Here is a 19,657-nt window from a genome sequence, read left to right on the forward strand (position 1 = left end):
AAGCCCACATCAGCAGCAGGCTTCGCTGGCGTATGTCCATCACCAGAGGCACATCCATGTCTACAACTGACCGTTCCATCTGTGCAGCCACGTACAGCTCTGTCTGGCCTTACTGACTTCTGCCTCTTGTCTTCATTACTCAGTGTTCAATGCAAGAGATGCATCCACGTAGCTGTAGCACCCATCTCCTGAATTTTCACTAGGTTTATAATAATGACTGTTTTTTTCTAGGACAGACAATGCTGCCTGAACACTCTTGAGTGTATGTACATATTTGTACATATGTGTATTTATACATACATGTATGTATTTGTGTATTACCTTCTTTGCGTGATCATTAATCTTTCTAGAACATGTATCTGTTCTGGAAATTCTGGACCATAGAGACATATGTTAAATTTTACTAGTATTTCCAAATTGTCTTCAACATTACTGTACTAATTTACTTTCTCAACAGAGAAACGTGATTACCTGTGGGATCGCATTGTCTCCCAAACTTGGCAGTTTAAATTGATGAGTATGAAATTATAATTCAATTGAGGTATTCTTATGCAGTTGTCTGATTACTAGTGAACTGGGTGTCTTTTCACATTTCCTTCATTTACTTTTTTTGGGGAAGAGGATTGAACCCAGGGGACTGTAGCACTGATTGATATCCCCAGAACTTAAAAAATTTTTTCTGAAGTTTTGAAGTTTTGAGACAGGATCTTCCTAATTTGTCCAGGTTGACCTCCAGTCTCCTGCCTAAGCCTCCTGGGTTGCTGGGCTTACAGGTTCCCACTACCATGAATGACATCTTCTCATATTTCTATTGAACATTTAGGTTTCCTTTCTTCTATAATTCTCTTATTCATATTTTTTTGTGGATTTTCCAACTAGATTTGTTTATAGAAGCTATTTGTAAATACTAATCTTTGACATTATTGAGTTGCAAATAAATTTGCCAGATTAAATTTCCAGTGAATATCTAATCCTTTCTGTTTTATGATATGGATTTTAAATAGAGATGGATTTTCAAGTTTTATAAATTTACTTTTATGTCTTATGTAAATATTTTTTCTACATACATATTCAGCAATATTTTACTCTCAAAACTTTAAATTTTAAATCTGTAACCCACTTGGAAACAATTTTGGTGAAATATAATATTATCTTTTCATATGATTAAGCACCACAGAATATTGCACTGCATTGATGTACAAGGTCATGTTTTCATACATCAAGTTTCCATAGACAAATGAGTCTCTTTATGATTTCTTTCCTCAGTTCCACTGATCTACTAATCTACCTGACCCACATAGTCTTTATTAATTTCTTTATAATAACTTCTGATATCTGGTAGGACAAGTTCTGTCCCACCTTGCTTTCCTTTAAAATTCCATATAAAAATTTCCAGATAAACACAAATCTCTCAAGTATTTGACTAGAATTTCTAGAATCTATAGATTATTTTGGGGGGAAATGGGGTGTTTGTAGTACTGAGTTATTATCTGTGAAAATGGCCTATGTCTTGGTCTTCTTCGAACCTTTAGACAAAGTTTCATAACACACTCTGTTGGATTTACATTCACGTACTTTATATTTATTGTTATCATGTATATATTTTAAAAGTTTTTTTCCATTTTTATAGAAATGTAATAGAGTTTTGCTCATTAGCTCAATATCATGTGACTTTTGCTGGTCTAAAAATTTATCTGGCAATTCTTTACAGTTTTCCCTGCAGAAAATTTCATCACCCCAAAATAATAATAGTCATAGTCCTTCTTTCGTAACTACAGTGGCTTTCAATTCTTTTGCAATGCCTTCTCTTGCCCTGGATAAAGCTTCAAGAAAATATTGAATAGATTTGTCATAGTAGGCATCTTGTCTTACTCATTTATTGGCACTACTTCTCAGGACTGACTAGCAATGAAGAAGTTTGGTACAGCAGTGTGGTAGATCACAAGTACCATGTCAACACAGCTCCCCCATCACTCCATTTTGCTAATATTCTATCATGAAAGTTTGTTGAATTTTACCACATTTCTTGATATCCACTGAGAAGATCTTATGGCTTTCCCACATTAATGTGTTGGTATGGTAAATGAGATCAATAAACTTTTCAGTGTTAAAAATCCTTTCAGCCTGGGATAAATGTCACTTGATCTTGGTTACTAATAGAACTGCATCTTCCTTGTTTTTGATGCTTCTTTCCTGCAAGTGGACTTCAATTTGTGAAATGAAGTCCTCCTTCTTTCCATTTTATGGTCTCTGTTCCTAGAAAGGTGGAATGACATGTTTGATTGGTGAATCTGAGAACATCTTAGCATGCTCTGCTCTGTCCTTATCTGCTTGGAGCAACTGGCCTGCTAAAGCCCATGACCCTGCACCTCAAGATGTTCCTCTGCCATGCGTCAGAGACAAGTCATTGCACCCAAGACTGGGTGGGTAAGCCTATCTACGATCTATGTTGATGGGCAGCAAATAATTTGCTTAATAATCCTGAAGTCTTCCCCAACTGCATAAAGATGATATTATGCACTTTCTTTTATTTCTCACATGGATTAAAAACCTGAGAAAGGAAGAGAATAAGTAATTACTGGAGGTTCCTTTGTCCCCAGCAATCACTTATTTACTACATGAGTGGATTTGGTGAGTTATTTTTAGTTGTTTACATTTCCATTCACAAATGAGTGGGGTTTTAATTTTCCTCTTCCTATTATACTGCTTTGGTGTTGAAGCTATACTAGCATAATGAAATGACTCAGAAAATATTCTGGCAATTTTTGAGAGAGGATTATATAATATGAGAGGTAATCTATAAATGTTTGGTAGAAATTTCTTGCAACATAGATGAATTGAGTGCTTTTGTGGGTAGTTTTAAAGAGCAAATTTTATGATTTAATACTTAAATATGAAGATATATCTGACATATACATACATGCTAGCTTGCACACACACATTATTACTTGCACACATTTTTTCACTCACTCTTTGGAGCATTTATTATTTTTTTAAATAAAGAATGAGAAAACATTAAAGAGTATGTGTCAACTTATATTTATGGTACAAATACAAACCATCATGATTTAACAAACATCATGTACCTGCAACCAAATATAAGAGGGAAAATAACTTGTTTACAACATTTGACTCTCAGTAAAATGACTTGGAAACAGGAATGGAATTCATTGCAGCTCTTCCTTCGGAACAAACCATGATTCAAATATGTCAATTATTATTTAGGATTTAATGATTTCTGGCCCATGAAGGACAAAATAGGAAAGGTTAATTCAGACTGAATGTGAGAAAAAGCAGGTGAGAGATTCCAAAGAAGGATAAACAAAAGTATCTACAAATTGTAGAAATATTGGCAAAAATAAAAACAAACAATGAAAAATAGAATGCCAAAATCTAAGATTATTGGACAATAATCAAAATTATTTTGTAGTTAGGAAAAAAATAAACAAAAACAAGACACTTTTTGATACTTACTTTCTTGGGCAAAATATGTTAGAAGATCAGCAATGCCCACCAGCGGGTGAGGATGAGGGCCCTGTGCACAGTTAGCTGCCGTGTGCACTGGGGCTTCCACCAGGAAGTGAGGTGGTTACACGTGGGCAGAGTGGATGTGTATGTCAGGTCCTCAAACTCCATGGTGTTGTCCCCAGGAATACATCACAGAAAAATGTTCACCCTGAGTTATTGTAGTTAAGTTGTAGGCAACCTGCTCTTCATCACTAGCCCACAGGTAAATGGGGACAACTGACCACACAGCACACCTGCCCAGGTGCAGTCAGTGGAGCAGAATTCCAACAGGGACTCCAATACCAGGTCATGGTGAGATAAGTACAGGACGTGATAGTGCACTTTTAAAACTATTAAAGAATTTTGACAATGCTGACACCATTTTATTGCTTTTCAGAACACATGAACAATCTTAAAAAGGAAAGGGTCTGTTTCCATAGATACATGGAAAACATTTCTACAGAAGACTGTATGTGACCATGAGTCCGTGATAGTACAGTGGAGTTGGTGAGGAGGGAAAAGTGTAAAATGGGAAAATGGAAATGAGTTAGAGCAAGATCACATACAACCATATGGGCAGGTTAAGGTTTTCAGATAGAATAATTGATATTTGGGTGAGTGGTATTTTCACTAGAATACAGAGAACATTTCAAAAAAGTGTGACTAAATAAAAGCAAGCATATTTTATGTTCCTTAACTGATATATTTATGAAATGTCAATCATTTCTGAGAGCACAGCTGTTGCTCAAATAGCCATTTGTCCAAAATACACGGGCAATTTTCTGAGCTGAGCACCAAGATTCAGCCTTTAAATTCAAGTCCATTATGTCACAGAAACAACCCCTGAACCCATGGTGAAACCAAATGTTTTATACCATTTTCACATCCAGAGTTCAAGAATCACAGGGTCTTACTTTCTCTGCTCTTGTTTTTTTGCCACTTTACAGATGATGGTTAATCTCTAGCAACCATGGGACACAGTAACAGCACTGAAGTGACTGAATTCATTCTGCTGGGATTTGCAGGTCAGCACCGGCTTTGGCACATCCTCTTCATGGTGTTTCTGGTGACCTATGTGGCCACCTTGCTGGGTAATGTCGGGATGATCCTGCTCATCAAGATCCACTCCTCCCTTCACACTCCTATGTACTTTTTCCTCCAACACTTGGCTTTTGTTGACCTCTGCTATGCCTCTGCTATCACTCCCAAGATGCTGCAGAATTTCTTGTGCACCAATCAATCCATCTCCTTCACAGGATGTGTGATGCAATTACTGGTCTATGGCACTTTTGTAACCAGCGACTGCTACATCCTGGCTGCGATGGCAGTGGACCGTTACGTGGCCATCTGTAACCCACTGCACTACCCAACTGTCATGTCCCGGAGACTCCGCATTCAGCTGCTGGTGGGTTCCTATGTCATGGGTTTCCTGAATGCCTCTGTAAACACAGGTTTTACGTTCTCATTGAACTTCTGCAAATCCAATGCAATTGATCACTTCTTCTGCGATGTACCTCCAATCCTTGCCCTGTCATGCTCCAGTGTTCACGTCAACATCCTGGTACTGACTGTCTTTGTGGGGTTTAACTTGACATTCACCGTGCTGGTGGTCACCTTTTCCTACACATACATCTTGGCTGCCATCTTGAGGATCTCTTCTGCTGCAGGCAGGAAAAAAGCCTTCTCCACCTGTGCCTCCCACCTGACAGCAGTCACCATTTTCTATGGAACCCTCTTGTACATGTATGTACACCATGGGACCAATAGGTCTCAAGAGCAGGAAAAGGTGGCATCTGTTTTTTATGGTATCGTGATTCCCATGTCAAACCCCCTCATCTACAGCCTGAGAAACCAGGATGTGATAAAAGCCCTAAAACACATAGGAAATAGGAGCTTCTAGCTTGAAACATGATTTCTATTTCATCGGGATGGAACAAGAAAGCCAATAGCGCTCTTACTATTCAATCAAATGAAGAGATAAATGTTTGTGACATACAAAGTTATTCCTTATTATCAACAACACCTAAAAGATGCCAAAAATCAATTGATGAAGTAGTTGAACTTCCAATGACAAGTTTCTTAGAAAACAGCCATCTGAAAATAAGCAATAAGTTGTGCTATTGCCTTCGTACACTTTGATAAGCCTCTATTAATTAAAGATAGCATAATTAATGCTGTATAAATGCCTTCTATTGGACTATGAAGATCCACCTAGGGAAAAAAGGTCTTTAAAAATAAGAAGTGCTTGCCTCCTCTTCTCTTTTGGTCTCTTTTTGAGAATAAAAATGACTCGTTATTCTCTGAATATCTTATTATTATGAAGTTAAATTTAGAAGGCCTTTTCTTTGGATAATTTGTGCATACACCAGTAGGACTGAGAGGACAATAGGGTAGCTAATCATACATATGATGCAAAGGGCAAAGGGAACGACATCCATCCTTTCCCTCCTGTTTTCCTATCAAACTAGGAAACTAACACTGGAATCAGGAAGATCTGGTATATATCAGTGTTATCATTGTTAAAATGTAACTTGAATCTTCAGCTGTATTCCATGTTAGGTGTATGTCTTAGGAAAATAAAATCCAATGCAGAGCAGACTCATGGTTCACACTCCAAAACTGATAAGAGGTACAAGAATCCAAGCTTAAATCCAGAAGTTAAGTGTGGACTCAGAACATGGTATTCTCAACAGCTGGAGAAACAGAAAAAAAAAAAAAAAAAAAAAAAAAAAGAAGGAATCAAACACACACAGGAAATGTATAGTAAAAGGTTGGGGATCCTTGTTGTAATTCTGCTCCCAATATTTCACTGGTTAGTTAAACCACAGGGAGGTGTCCATGGGATCATGGACAGGATCATTGTTCACCATCTTTGCCAGTGTTTCTAGAAAGTTCACTGAGACAGGAACAGTGAGGTTGTCAACAAATCATTATCCACATGTGCCAAGGGAATCCAGGGGGTTCCATCCATGGAGCAGGCTGCATCACAGGAGAGAAGTCCCCCAATCAGGAAACTCTGGTCTTACATCACATTGCTGGCATCCTGACCATCCTTCCCCCTGTTAAGAGAAACCTTAATTCTACTCTAAAATGTAAGTAAATCCCTGAAAATGAAGGACAAGTTTAATCTTTACCATGCTGGACCATCCCCATGGAGGGAGACATCTGGAAGTTTTACTCTCCCGATATGTCTCCGTATACAATTGTTCTTAAACATAAGGGCTGTCCATGCCTTTGCTCAAAGAAACTGGACTGTGCAGACCTGGGGATGTTCTTAGTCAATTGCTGTTCCAAATAAATTCTGTTCAACATTTATAAAGTAAAAATGCATTAAATAACGAATCAAAGTAAGGCAATACTAATAGCAAATTAATCTATTTCAGCCCATGACAGCCCAAGTTAAGAAAAAGTTCAACTTATAGAAAAATAATTAGATGTAATTGTAATTCATAAAATTGATCAGGTTCATATTTAGGAACTTTATTTTGTTTTAAGAAACACAAATAGAACAGCTCTAGAGCTAAAAATTTCAGGGTTTTAAAACTAGGCCTCATCATAGGAGGCAATAAGAAAGGCATTTGTAGTTTAATATGAATTTTGCTAACTCACTTCAAGTATAGGTTAGGAGAACAGGTAATTTCTCTAGGTTTCTGCCACTTTGAAAATTAAAAATCATTTATGGGGCTGGGGAGATAGCTCAGTCGGTAGAGTGCTTGCCTTGTAAGCACAAGGCCCTGGGTTCGATCCCCAGCACCCCCCACAAAAAAAAAAATCATTTACGCCAGCATTTGGTTGAACGAAATTTGCTAATATCTATAAGAATTTATAAACCATTTTAGAAACTACCTTTTAAGCTACAGTGTTCAAACAAAATTTGTAACTCTATAAATACTAGTATTAATAAGTACAAATAGGGTAAAATAATTAAGGCTACATTTCAGAAGATGAGAACATAATTATAAGGGAAGAAGGAAATAATTTTATTTTGCATAGTTCATTCATAATAAATAATTTTATTTTTTATTTATTTTTTTATTTTTACAGACTTCATTTTGATTCATTGTACACAAATGGGGTACAACTTTTCATTTCTATGGTTGTACACAATGTTGATTCATACCATTTCTGTAATCTTACACGTACATAGGGTAACGATGTCTGTCTCATTCCACCATCTTTCCTATTCTTGCCCCCTCCCCCTCTCACTTCCTTCTACACAATCCAAAGTTCCTCCATTCTTCTCTTACTCCCTCACCTCCGACCCCCGTTATGTATCATCATCCACTTATCGGAGAAAACATTCAGCTTTTGGCTTTTTGGAATTGGCTTATTTCACTTAGCATGATATTCTCCAGTTCCATTCATTTACCTGCAAATACCATAGGCACTCTGGAAAGCAGTATGGAGATTCCTCAGAAAACTTGGAATGGATCCTTTTGACCCAGTTTTCCCACTTCTTGGTTTATACCTAAAGGACTTAAAATCAGCAGAGGACAGTAACTCAGTCACGTCAATGTTTATAGCAGCTCAATTCACAATAGCTAGACTGTGGAACCAACCTAGATACCCTTCAATAGATGAACGGGTAAAGAAACTGGTATATATACACAATGGAATATTATTCAGCCATAAAGAAGAATAAAATTATAATAAATGTTTTTAAATTATACAATTCATAAATCTATGTCTCATTCTTTGAAGCAAAAAACAAATGTTATTTTTTTTTCATTTTATCACTTGCTCTCTTTTAAAGAAAAATAATGCTGTGGGACAAAAGAAATACAAAGAATGAGAGAATACTTAGCTCCAAGGTATGGAAACAAATGAGAAAACCTGGTGGAATCTATGATTTTTTTCCCCCTTAGGTAGTAATGATCACCAAAAGTTACAGAGAAGATATGAAATATCAGCTACTATATCATCATGAAGAAAGAAGGAAGTGATTACAATATAGCTCTTTCCTTCCAGCTATAGTACCCACCTGGGGGCCTGGAAGTTATCATGGACCAGAAAATACCAATGTAAGGTGACCTCACGGAGGTCATGGGCAAAGAAGAAAGGCTTCGAGGTAATTTTCATGAAGCAAGCTAATGAAGCTCAAAAACTAGTCCAGAGCTACTCACTCACAGACATTAATATAAAAACTTGAAATAACAATACCAGCACAAAAATAGTAGCAGCACAATAAAAAGTAAAATGCCTCAAAACCAAGTTAGTTCTTCCATAGGAACACAGAATAATTCAGTATCAGAAAATCTATTACAATAGTTCCTTCAAGAGATGTCTACACTCCTGTGTCTATGGCTCCATTATTCACAATAGTGAGGACATCAGAACAGTGTAAATGTCCATTCTGGGGTAAGTAGATAGAGAAAATGGGGTACAAGCACCCCCTCCACATATATACAATGGGATATTATTCAGTCTTTAAAAAGAAGGAAATTCAACCATTCCTGACGATATAGAGAAACCTGGAGAACGATATCTAAATGAAATAAATCAAACATAAAGACACTGCATTCTCTGTCTCCGAGCAAAGGCATTTATAACCATTATGTTTAAGAATAATTGCTCCATTGATGGGAACCATTTGGCTACCCTTGGCACGTTTGGGTGATGATTGGTTGACCATCTCATTGTTCCCGATCAGTGACCATTCTGGAAACACTGGGAAATGTGGTGAACAATGTTTCCTTTCCATGATCCCTCAGACACCTTCCTGTGGTTTCACCGACCAATGAAATACCAGAATTCCAACGAGGACTCTCAGCCTTTTAATTTACATTTCCTGTACATAGGAGGGTGTGTGCTTGATCATTTTTTTCCCCCTCCAGCTGTTGAGAATACCATGTTCTGAGTCCATACTTGACTCCTGGATTTAAGCTTGGACTCCTCTATCTCCCTCCTCATTTTTTTGGAGATTGGGTGATATAATGCATCAATTTTGGGGTAAATGAGTCTTCTCTGCACTAGATTTTGTTATGCTGAGAAGAACATCTTTCATGACAAAGCTAGAGAAAGCCAGCTGGAGATTCGAGTTGTACTTATTAATCATTCAACCAATACGCATGAGATCTTCCTAACCCCTGTATCAATTTTCTAGTTTGTTAGGAAACCAGGAGGGAGTAGATGGATATTGGTCCTAAATGCCTTGACATCTGTGAGAATTTGCTCTATTCCCTATCTGTCCCATTCTTGTTTTCTGTACCTATTATCCAAAGAAATAGCCTTTAATATTTTTTTTTGTTTAAAATAATAACCTAGATAGCTAGAGGGAAATAGCAGGAGTTATTTTTCATTTTTAAGAGGAGATATATTTCTTTTTTATGTTTCTAGTAGTGTATTATATATTATAGTTGGAGTCATTCTGACATAATCATACATGCATGGAATTGAATTTGCCCCATTTCAATCCCCAGTGCTTCCCCTTTCCCTCCTTCCTTTTATTTCCCTTCCTCTTACTCTATTGGTTATTTGTTTATTTATAATCAGTGCATCATAGATACACTTAAAGGTGGAATTCACCTGGATATATTTATACAGGTATATAACATAATTTTGTGAAATTATTCCACATTTCCTCTCCTTCCTCATCTTTCTTCACTCCCCCTTAATCTAAGAGATGTGGACACTGGAGCATGACAGGGCAAGGATTGGAGGTACGTCGCAGAAGAGGTGATCAATTGCATTGGATTTGCAGAAGTTCAATGAGAACGTAAAACCTGTGTTTACAGAGGCATTCAGGAAACCCATGACATAGGAACCCACCAGCAGCTGAATGCGGAGTCTCCGGGACATGACAGTTGGGTAGTGCAGTGGGTTACAGATGGCCACGTAACGGTCCACTGCCATCGCAGCCAGGATGTAGCAGTCGCTGGTTACAAAAGTGCCATAGACCAGTAATTGCATCACACATCCTGTGAAGGAGATGGATTGATTGGTGCACAAGAAATTCTGCAGCATCTTGGGAGTGATAGCAGAGGCATAGCAGAGGTCAACAAAAGCCAAGTGTTGGAGGAAAAAGTACATAGGAGTGTGAAGGGAGGAGTGGATCTTGATGAGCAGGATCATCCCGACATTACCCAGCAAGGTGGCCACATAGGTCACCAGAAACACCATGAAGAGGATGTGCCAAAGCCGGTGCTGACCTGCAAATCCCAGCAGAATGAATTCAGTCACTTCAGTGCTGTTACTGTGTCCCATGGTTGCTAGAGATTAACCATCATCTGTAAAGTGGCAAAAAAACAAGAGCAGAGAAAGTAAGACCCTGTGATTCTTGAACTCTGGATGTGAAAATGGTATAAAACATTTGGTTTCACCATGGGTTCAGGGGTTGTTTCTGTGACATAATGGACTTGAATTTAAAGGCTGAATCTTGGTGCTCAGCTCAGAAAATTGCCCGTGTATTTTGGACAAATGGCTATTTGAGCAACAGCTGTGCTCTCAGAAATGATTGACATTTCATAAATATATCAGTTAAGGAACATAAAATATGCTTGCTTTTATTTAGTCACACTTTTTTGAAATGTTCTCTGTATTCTAGTGAAAATACCACTCACCCAAATATCAATTATTCTATCTGAAAACCTTAACCTGCCCATATGGTTGTATGTGATCTTGCTCTAACTCATTTCCATTTTCCCATTTTACACTTTTCCCTCCTCACCAACTCCACTGTACTATCACGGACTCATGGTCACATACAGTCTTCTGTAGAAATGTTTTCCATGTATCTATGGAAACAGACCCTTTCCTTTTTAAGATTGTTCATGTGTTCTGAAAAGCAATAAAATGGTGTCAGCATTGTCAAAATTCTTTAATAGTTTTAAAAGTGCACTATCACGTCCTGTACTTATCTCACCATGACCTGGTATTGGAGTCCCTGTTGGAATTCTGCTCCACTGACTGCACCTGGGCAGGTGTGCTGTGTTGTCAATTGTCCCCATTTAACCATGTCCTCTGCTGGTGATGAAGAGCAGATTACCTACACCCTTGTCTTACTGCAAATACCTCAGGGTGAATATTTCTCTGTGATGTATTCTTGCCACCACCATGGAATTTGAGGACCTGATACACATATCCACTCTGCCCACGTGTGACCACCTCACTTCCTGGTGGAAGCCCCAGTGCACACGACAGCTAACTGTGCACAGGTCCCTCATACTCACCCCCTGGTGGGCATGGTGGTTTTCTGACATACTTTACTCATGGGTATTCAGGGTCTTTTAATTTTTCTTTCATTCTTTTTCCTAAAGTGGTATCTTATTTTTTTTTGAACTGCAAATAATATGATCAATGTCCAAAAGTTTTAAATTTTTCAAACTCTACTTTTTAGTCAATGCCTCTTTTTCCTTTTTGCCAATATTTGTACTGGCTGATTTAGAGATACTTTTGTTTCTTCTACTGCTGAGCCTCTCATCACTTGTCCACAAAGATGTTCTTATGCTCTGTACCCCAGTAATGTCTTGTTTATCTTTTATGAACCAGAAATCAATTAATCCTAAATAATAATTGACATTTTTGCCTTATGGTTTGTTTCCATAAAACAAATATAATGAAGTCCATTCTTTTTTGATGCTCATTTTTGCCAAGGGAGCCAAATTCTGTGACATGAATTCCTTTCCTTCTTATATTTGGTCATTGGTCCATGCTTGTTGAATCGTGACACTTCGTACCATGGATATAAATGGATAGGTTATTTTTCTTCATTGTTTATTTTTAAGGAATGCTAACCAAGAAAGGCAGCATAGTGATAACATGTGTGTGTGTGTGTGCGCTCTTGCGTGTGTGCAAACATGGGATATATTTAAATATATTTAAATATTTTTAAACCTCACCATGTAGTTGAAGTTGCTATTTTAAAATCTGCTCACAGACACTTGCATCTATATTACAAACAAGATCTACCAAACATTTATGTAACAACTAACTCTAATTCTAGGAATTTTTCTTTCAAAAATTGGCAAAAGAACATTCCTTATACTAACTTCATAAGGCTAGTGTAAGCTTAACACCAAAATAAGGAAAGAAAATTAGTACCCCACTCATTTGTGACTATAGATGCAAGAAGTGAAAAAATATACATTTACATACCAAATCCAGCCATGTAGTAAATAAATAATTGCAGAGATCAAAGGAAGCTTTAGCAATATCTATTTTCTTCCTTTCTTAGGTGATTATGCAATTGAGAAATATAAAAGGTATTTATGGGAAATATAGTATCATCTTTAGAGAAATGGGAACGACTTCAGTTTTATTAAGCAAATTACTTACTCCCCATCAACATGCAGATAGGCTTACACATTGTGTAATCACAATGCATTGTGATGCATTGTGGGGGAGCCCCTCTGTGGTGCAAGGACATAGGCTTTAGCAGGCCAGATGCTCCAAGGGCAGAGCAGAGGATGCCCAGCTGTTCTTCTCAGATTCACCAAACATGTTATTCCACCTCTCTAAGAACAAAGCCCATAAAATGAAGAGAAGGAGGCCTTGATTTCACATATCAAAGTCCTCTTGCAGGAAAGAAACATTGGAAGCAAGGAAAATGCAGTTTCCATTAGCAATCAAGATCAAGTGACATTTATCGCAGGATGAAGGTATTGTTAACATTAGAAAACTCATTGATCTAATTTGCCATACCAACACATAAAGGTGGGAAAACCATATGATCTTCTCAATAGATACCAAAAATATTTGGTAAAATTCAATAAACTTTCATGATAGAATATTAGCAAAATGGAGTTAGAGGGGAGTTGTGTCACCCTGTAAACGTTTCCTACCACATTGCAAAAAGCATGCAAAGGGTATGACATTACTGTGACTGTAAAATGGCTTCTCAATGTGTTAGAAAGGGGAATTTTAAGGTTTTGAGAGTAAAACATTGCCGAATATGTATGATTTAGCTATGTAAAACTTTTTTTGATGACTTAGAATTACAAATCATAAAAATTAAAAATTCAACTCTATTTAAAAAATCATCATTATAGAAGAGCAAAAACTGAATAGGACTGGAAATTTGGTCAGGCAGATTTATTTCCAACACATAGATGTCAAAGATTAGTATATACCCAGTATACATAACTAATTATAATTAATGTGAAAATTCATAAAAGATATGAACAGGCTAATTATCAAAGAAAGCCAAACTAAATATTTGATAGAAATATGAAAAGATACACAACTCATGAGTAATCAGACAATTATATATGAATACCTCTTTAAAGTATAATTTTACAGACATGACTCTAAATTGCCAAGTTTTGGTGGCAATGAGGTCCCTCAGGAACACATATTTTTCTGTTGGGAAGGTAAATTAGTACAGTAATGTCTGATACAATTGAAAATATTGGCCCAATTAACTATGTGAGTCCATGATCCAGCATTTCTATAGGATATATTCTAGCAATAGTAGTGACTACATATAAATGGATATCCACACACACATATATATGTATACATGTATAGGTATGTGTTGATACAAATAACAAAAGTGTTTAGAGCAGCATTTTTTTGTAGGGTGCTATGCTCCAAAAAAAAAAAAAATGGTAGTCCCTTTGCATATGGGTAATGGTAGAGGCCTTGAGAATCTTGGGGGGCATGCTAGAAAGAGCATAGTCTTCTGTGATCAGAATTTTAAAATGATTCACACAAGATTTCAGGAAAAAAAAAAAGAGTTATAGAGATAGCTTCCTTCTTACTAGAGAATACCCAGTTAACCTTGAGTAGAATTTGGGTGGATGGTATAGAGGCTCCTGATGAGGTTCTAGATGGAAAGGAGTAGTGTGTTATTGGACAATAGAGAAAAGACAATCCTTGTCATAAAGTGGCAAAGAACTTGCCTGAGAAGTGTTCACATTCTTGTGTTTCAAGGAAGGTAGAGTGATGGAAACGCATACTCAGCCAAGGAGATTCTTGGACAAAATGTTGAAGGAGACATTTGCTTCTTACTAAGTGCTTATGGTCAAATGTGAAAAGAGCAACATTATTTAAGATGGAATGCTCAAACACAGGAGACTAGGAGCTTAAAGATTTGGGAGATTCTCAGGACACCCAAACTGCAAATCATGACAAAGCAAGCTTGGAAGAGATTATTAAGAATGTGGCCAGGTGACTGATTGATGAGGAGATTCGTATGGACATTGAAACTAAGATCTTATGTGAATCGCCCAAACCAGGATATGAGATGGAATTACACCAGCAGAAAAACCACCAGTTAGAATTCAATGAAAGAAGGAAAAGGGGAAAAATTGAAGCAAGATTGTTGGACTGCTTGGAACCTTCAGGACTGAACCATTGATGATTCAGGGGCACGCATGTGTTGCTCCTCCAGAGGTGGGAAGAAGGACTCTGCAGGCCATTCAGAGATCACTGGGGCTGCCTCTCCTGCCGTAGTCTCAGAGTTCATAGGCCTATGCTGGTGGGTAGGATTGCCTTCACCTGGGCTTCCAATTGTTGGACCAAGACTCATGGGACCTTGGCAGTGAGGCTGCCTGAATGTTCCCTTGGGGCGTGAACCAGACCCAAGAGAGAATAGCAGGCTGGATGGGTCAAGGCAGAGAACCATAGTGTGGGAAATTCCCAGATAAGCTATGGATGTGCTGTTGCCACCCTGTGGGTCTAGGAGGTGAGATTTCTGCCTTCAAAGGACTGAAAGGTAGTATAAGAAGTCAAAGAGAATGATCATCATCACCATCATCATCATCAGCAGCAGCAATGGTATTGAATCCAGGAGGGCTTTAGCACTGAGTCATATCCCCAGTCAATTTTTTTTTTTTTTATTTTGAGACAGGGTTTTGTTAAATTTCCCAGGTTGACCTCAAACTTTTGATTTTCCTACCTCTGCCTCTTCAGTAGCTGGGATTACAGGTGTGTACCACCAGACTCAGTCAAAGACAATTGTTTTTAAGAGAATTATTATTTTAATAGATTCTCATAGAGTTCACCTTCCCTGGTATGGGACTTGCTTTGGACCATTGCTCCTTTCTTATTTCACTTTTTTGGTGTGAGAATTTCTATACTATGCCCATCCTGTCATTGACTTTTGGAAGCATCTAAATTGGTTTGAGAGGTTCACAGCTGGATAGGAGTTTTGCCTAAGAATAAGTTATACCATGAACCTCATTCATATTTATTTAGATGATGTTCAGATAAGACTTTAGACTTTAGACTTGAGTTGATGGTGATATACATTGAGATTTTGGAATTTTTGAAAAGGAATGAAGGCATTTTGCATGAAAGATGGATATGAATTGTAGGGGCTAGAGGTGGAATATTATAACTTATTATATGTGTCTCCTTAAGGTTCATTTGCTGAAATTATAACTCTTATTTTAATAGTAGGAAATGGTACTTTTAGAAGTTAAATAAGTCATGAAGGTGGAGCTACCCTGAATGGCTTTTTAAGCCTTTTTCCGCCATGTAAGGAAGGACACAATGAGATGCCATGTTCATGCCAGCATCTTCTTTATGGACTTTTAGCCTCCAGAACTATGAGGAAAAAAATTCTGTTGTTTATGAACCACCCTATCAATAGCAATTTGTTACAAAGTCCAAACTGAGGAAGATACCAGGAAAGAACTATAGCAGGTGCAGTTTTATTACAAGAAGCAAAAAGATATAAGTGAGAATTAACAAAAGGAACAGATATGTAGAGTGAAGTCTGGGAGTGATCCAAATATGACTTCCACCATCCTGGGGGATGGGTTATGTTCTTGACTTCAAGTAAGGCAATGTACATGGAGTATTTGGTATCCAGAATTCTTATTGGGGCTTGAGGACAAATTGGTCACATGACTGATCTTTAGATACGAGCCACTGGAGGATTATTATCATCTTGGGTCTCCAGTTCCTCTTGCATTTGAAATTGATATAGAATTTGCCCATATTTTCATTATAAATCATTTTGTTGTACTGTTCAATGGCCAAAGACTCAAGGAAAAAGCGGATACCCCTATTGGGTAGGACACTCCTTCAATTTAGAGATCATTTCCCATAACTGAGAACAGACCAAAACTTTGTTTTGGTAAGCTTAATTATTCTCTGTACAACCTGAAATACATGACCTTTATGTGGGACCATGCCTAAGAAATGAAAACTAAGACATGTGTCATGCAGCTGCTATGGAGTCTTGGGTATAAACTTTCTATTTCTGCCACATTGTCTTCCCTATAAAATCAGAGTTCCTTCTGGAAGGATTAAGATAATGAATGGATTGTCTAGTGTGTAGACAACTAGCTATGTTTTGCCACACATGGAATGGTTACTAATTTTTTTGTATTTCAGCATATGTAGCTATTCTTTCTTTCATGCTATTCGCATTCTAAACTATTTGGTGTATGGTATCACATTTCTTTCCTCACAGTCTAAACTTACGCTTTTTAAATAAAGTTAGCCATCTTGGCTTCCATTACTTAAAATTGTGATTGAAGACCTGAGACTTCATATCAATGTTCAGAAACAGCTGCTGGACCCAGTAAGTCCTTACAAAGCATGGGTTGCCATAAGAACAGCTTACTGTGCTGGATTGTAGATGGTATACTTTCTCATTTAATGAACACATTCATCTTTTCTGTGTGTATTCTCTGTTGACTTATTGAAAAACCCTTCTAATGGGTATTTAAAGAATTCCTGTCACTAATAGATACTGGGGACATAATAACGGATCTCTTAACAGAGATTCAATTTGAGTGTTTCTCTAATTTTCATTTGTGGCAGGATGAACCATGCCCTAATCAGGGTGTTATCCAGAGATAAATTTTCTCTGAATAGGAGCTTACCATTTTGAGGTGGGCATGAAAGTGACCACAAGTACTTCCCTTCATTGCCTGCACACCATCGTGGTATGAAGTACAAGCTGTATACTAAAGCTTTTCTGCTCTCTGTTCTTTGTCTTGGCTCAAAGGGCCCTTGGCCTACATTCTTATTGAGTTTCTATAGCTTAACACTATTTATCTGAAAAAAAAAAAAAGATCAGTATAACTTTTGTAAATGAATCATCACTGTTAGGTGTTTAGCTGTATCTATTTCTAGATTACCTGTACTGAGATGGAAATAGAAAATGTTTGCAGGAGTTCCCTTTCCCTAGGAAGAAAATGATTGGAAGAGATTGAAGAGGCTAGCTAATGACGGAAATAGGTGTTTTAAAGTGCTAGGGAATGTAACAATATGGGAATATTAGCTAGAATGGATAGCTTGAGTCAAAGAATTCATTTATTCTACATTGAGATTTGTGTAATAATTTGAAAAGAATATACAAGAAAACCTTATTGTAGGCAATTTGGAAACTTGTTTCAAGGAGAGAAAAATGAAATTCCATTTTAAAATCAATAATGGAAAGGTAGGAATTTTTGTAGCCACTACAAGAGTATTTGAAAATTGTTTAAATAATATTCTGTAAAGTTTATACATATTTCTTAAGTCTCTTAAATAACCCTTCTCCATATGGGCTATTTATTTTCAAATGCTATTTCAGAGAAAATGAGTGTTAAAAGAGGTCTAAGAATATTTTTTAGATCCAAGATATTTTGTAGCAATAAGGGTAGCCCCGATTTAAAACCTGAGTGTTTTCAATTTTTGAATTATTGAATTGTGGTGACACACCTATGGAATGCTTTGAGTTGCTGAATTTGACCCAATTGCAATCAACCTAAAAGAACCTTTTGCCCACCACATTTAAAGCTTCTTTCACCTCCTTGTTTCTCAGGCTGTAGATCAGGGGGTTCAACATGGGAATGATGACGCCATAAAACACGGAGGCCACTTTCCTATTCTCCTGGGCATTCCCAGAATGAGGCTGTAGGTACATGTAAACCAGGGTGCCATAGAAAATGGAGACAGCTGTCAGGTGGGAGGTGCACGTGGAGAAGGTCCTCTTCCTCCCCGCAGTAGAAGACATCTTCAGGATGGTGGTCATGATGTAAATGTAGGAGAAGGTGACGACCAGCACAGTGAACACCAAGTTAAATCCCACAAACACACTAAGTAGCATGACGTTGATGTCAATATTGGAGCATGAAAGGGTGAGAATTGGGGGGACATCACAGAAAAAATGATTGATGCTGTTGGACCTACAGAAGGAGAGTGAGAAAGTAAAACCTGTGTGAACGGAGGCATTTATTGATCCCATGAGGTATGAACAGGCTGCCATCTGGATGCAGACTCTTCTTGACATGAGGATGGGATAGTGAAGAGGCTTACAGATGGCGACGTAACGGTCAACTGCCATAGCCGCCAGCAGGTAACAGTCACTGGTCACAAAGGTTGCATAGACCAATAATTGCATTAAGCATCCGGCAAGGGATATGGACTTGTTTTCTGTGATGAAGTTTTGCAGCATCTTGGGAGTGATAGCAGTCGTGTAACAGATATCCACAAAAGCCAAATGTTGTAGAAAAAAGTACATGGGCGTTTGGAGTCTGGACTCTGTCCTGATGAGTAGGATCATTCCAGTATTACCCACCATGGACGTCACGTAGATCACAAGAAACACAATGAAGAGGACAGTCTGAAACTCATGTTGGGCACCAAATCCCAGAAGGTAGAATTCAGTCACTTCAGTGTTGTTTCCTTGTGTCATGGCTACACAATGTCTGGAGAAAACCAAGAGAAGGACCAAGAGAAGAAAGGAAATCTTTGTGACTTCTTCAAATGAGATTTTTACATTTCATGTTACATTTTTTGATTTTGATGTTCATGATAAAATCAGAAGCTGGTTTATTATCTTCCAATAATTTTTCTATATTTTTGATGAGAAGCCACCACAAATTAGTGTATTTAAGCTATAAATTAATTTTATAGTGGAGAATACTTCACAGAGGAAGACTGACTTTTAACTTGTGATTATGAAAAAGTGGATTAGTGTTCTTTTACATTATTTTAAGTATGAATCTATAATTGCAAGAGGCAATATGATTTGTCACTTTTTCAGCAGTCTAAAATTTTTCTTGGGCAATTATCACTCTCTTCATTTAATCCTGGTTCAAGCTTTTGATATTAGCACTCATTGAAATGAAGAATTTTCTGAGATATGTTTTACTCATGGTTGTTTTACTCAGCTTTTCCACTGCTGTGATTAAAATACCTGACAAGAACAATTGTAGAGAAGGAAAAGTTTATTTTGGCCTTATGGTTTCAGAGGTCTCAATCCACAGAC

At 37.5% G+C, this 19,657-nt stretch overlaps 2 protein-coding genes, 1 non-coding gene and 1 pseudogene across 3 annotated transcripts; 2 read left to right on the plus strand and 2 right to left on the minus strand.

The window, feature by feature from the left end:
* LOC124959087 (putative olfactory receptor 5AK3) overlaps window positions 1–10,710 on the minus strand; it is a 29,277-nt pseudogene extending 18,567 nt beyond the window's left edge.
* LOC124959919 (putative olfactory receptor 5AK3) lies at window positions 4,478–5,407 on the plus strand. Its single transcript, XM_047518399.1, has one exon. The coding sequence runs from the start codon at window positions 4,478–4,480 to the stop codon at window positions 5,405–5,407; it is 930 nt and encodes a 309-aa protein (XP_047374355.1).
* Trnat-ugu (transfer RNA threonine (anticodon UGU)) lies at window positions 7,194–7,267 on the plus strand. The gene has a single exon. It is a non-coding gene; the product is annotated as a tRNA-Thr (tRNA).
* Window positions 10,711–18,151: 7,441 nt separating the features above from the next.
* LOC124960394 (olfactory receptor 5AK2-like) lies at window positions 18,152–19,081 on the minus strand. Its single transcript, XM_047519143.1, has one exon. The coding sequence runs from the start codon at window positions 19,079–19,081 to the stop codon at window positions 18,152–18,154; it is 930 nt and encodes a 309-aa protein (XP_047375099.1).
* Between the last annotated feature and the right edge of the window lie 576 nt (window positions 19,082–19,657).

Source organism: Sciurus carolinensis, chromosome 11 (assembly GCF_902686445.1).
Source record: "Sciurus carolinensis chromosome 11, mSciCar1.2, whole genome shotgun sequence".
Classification (NCBI taxonomy): Eukaryota; Metazoa; Chordata; class Mammalia; order Rodentia; family Sciuridae; genus Sciurus; species Sciurus carolinensis.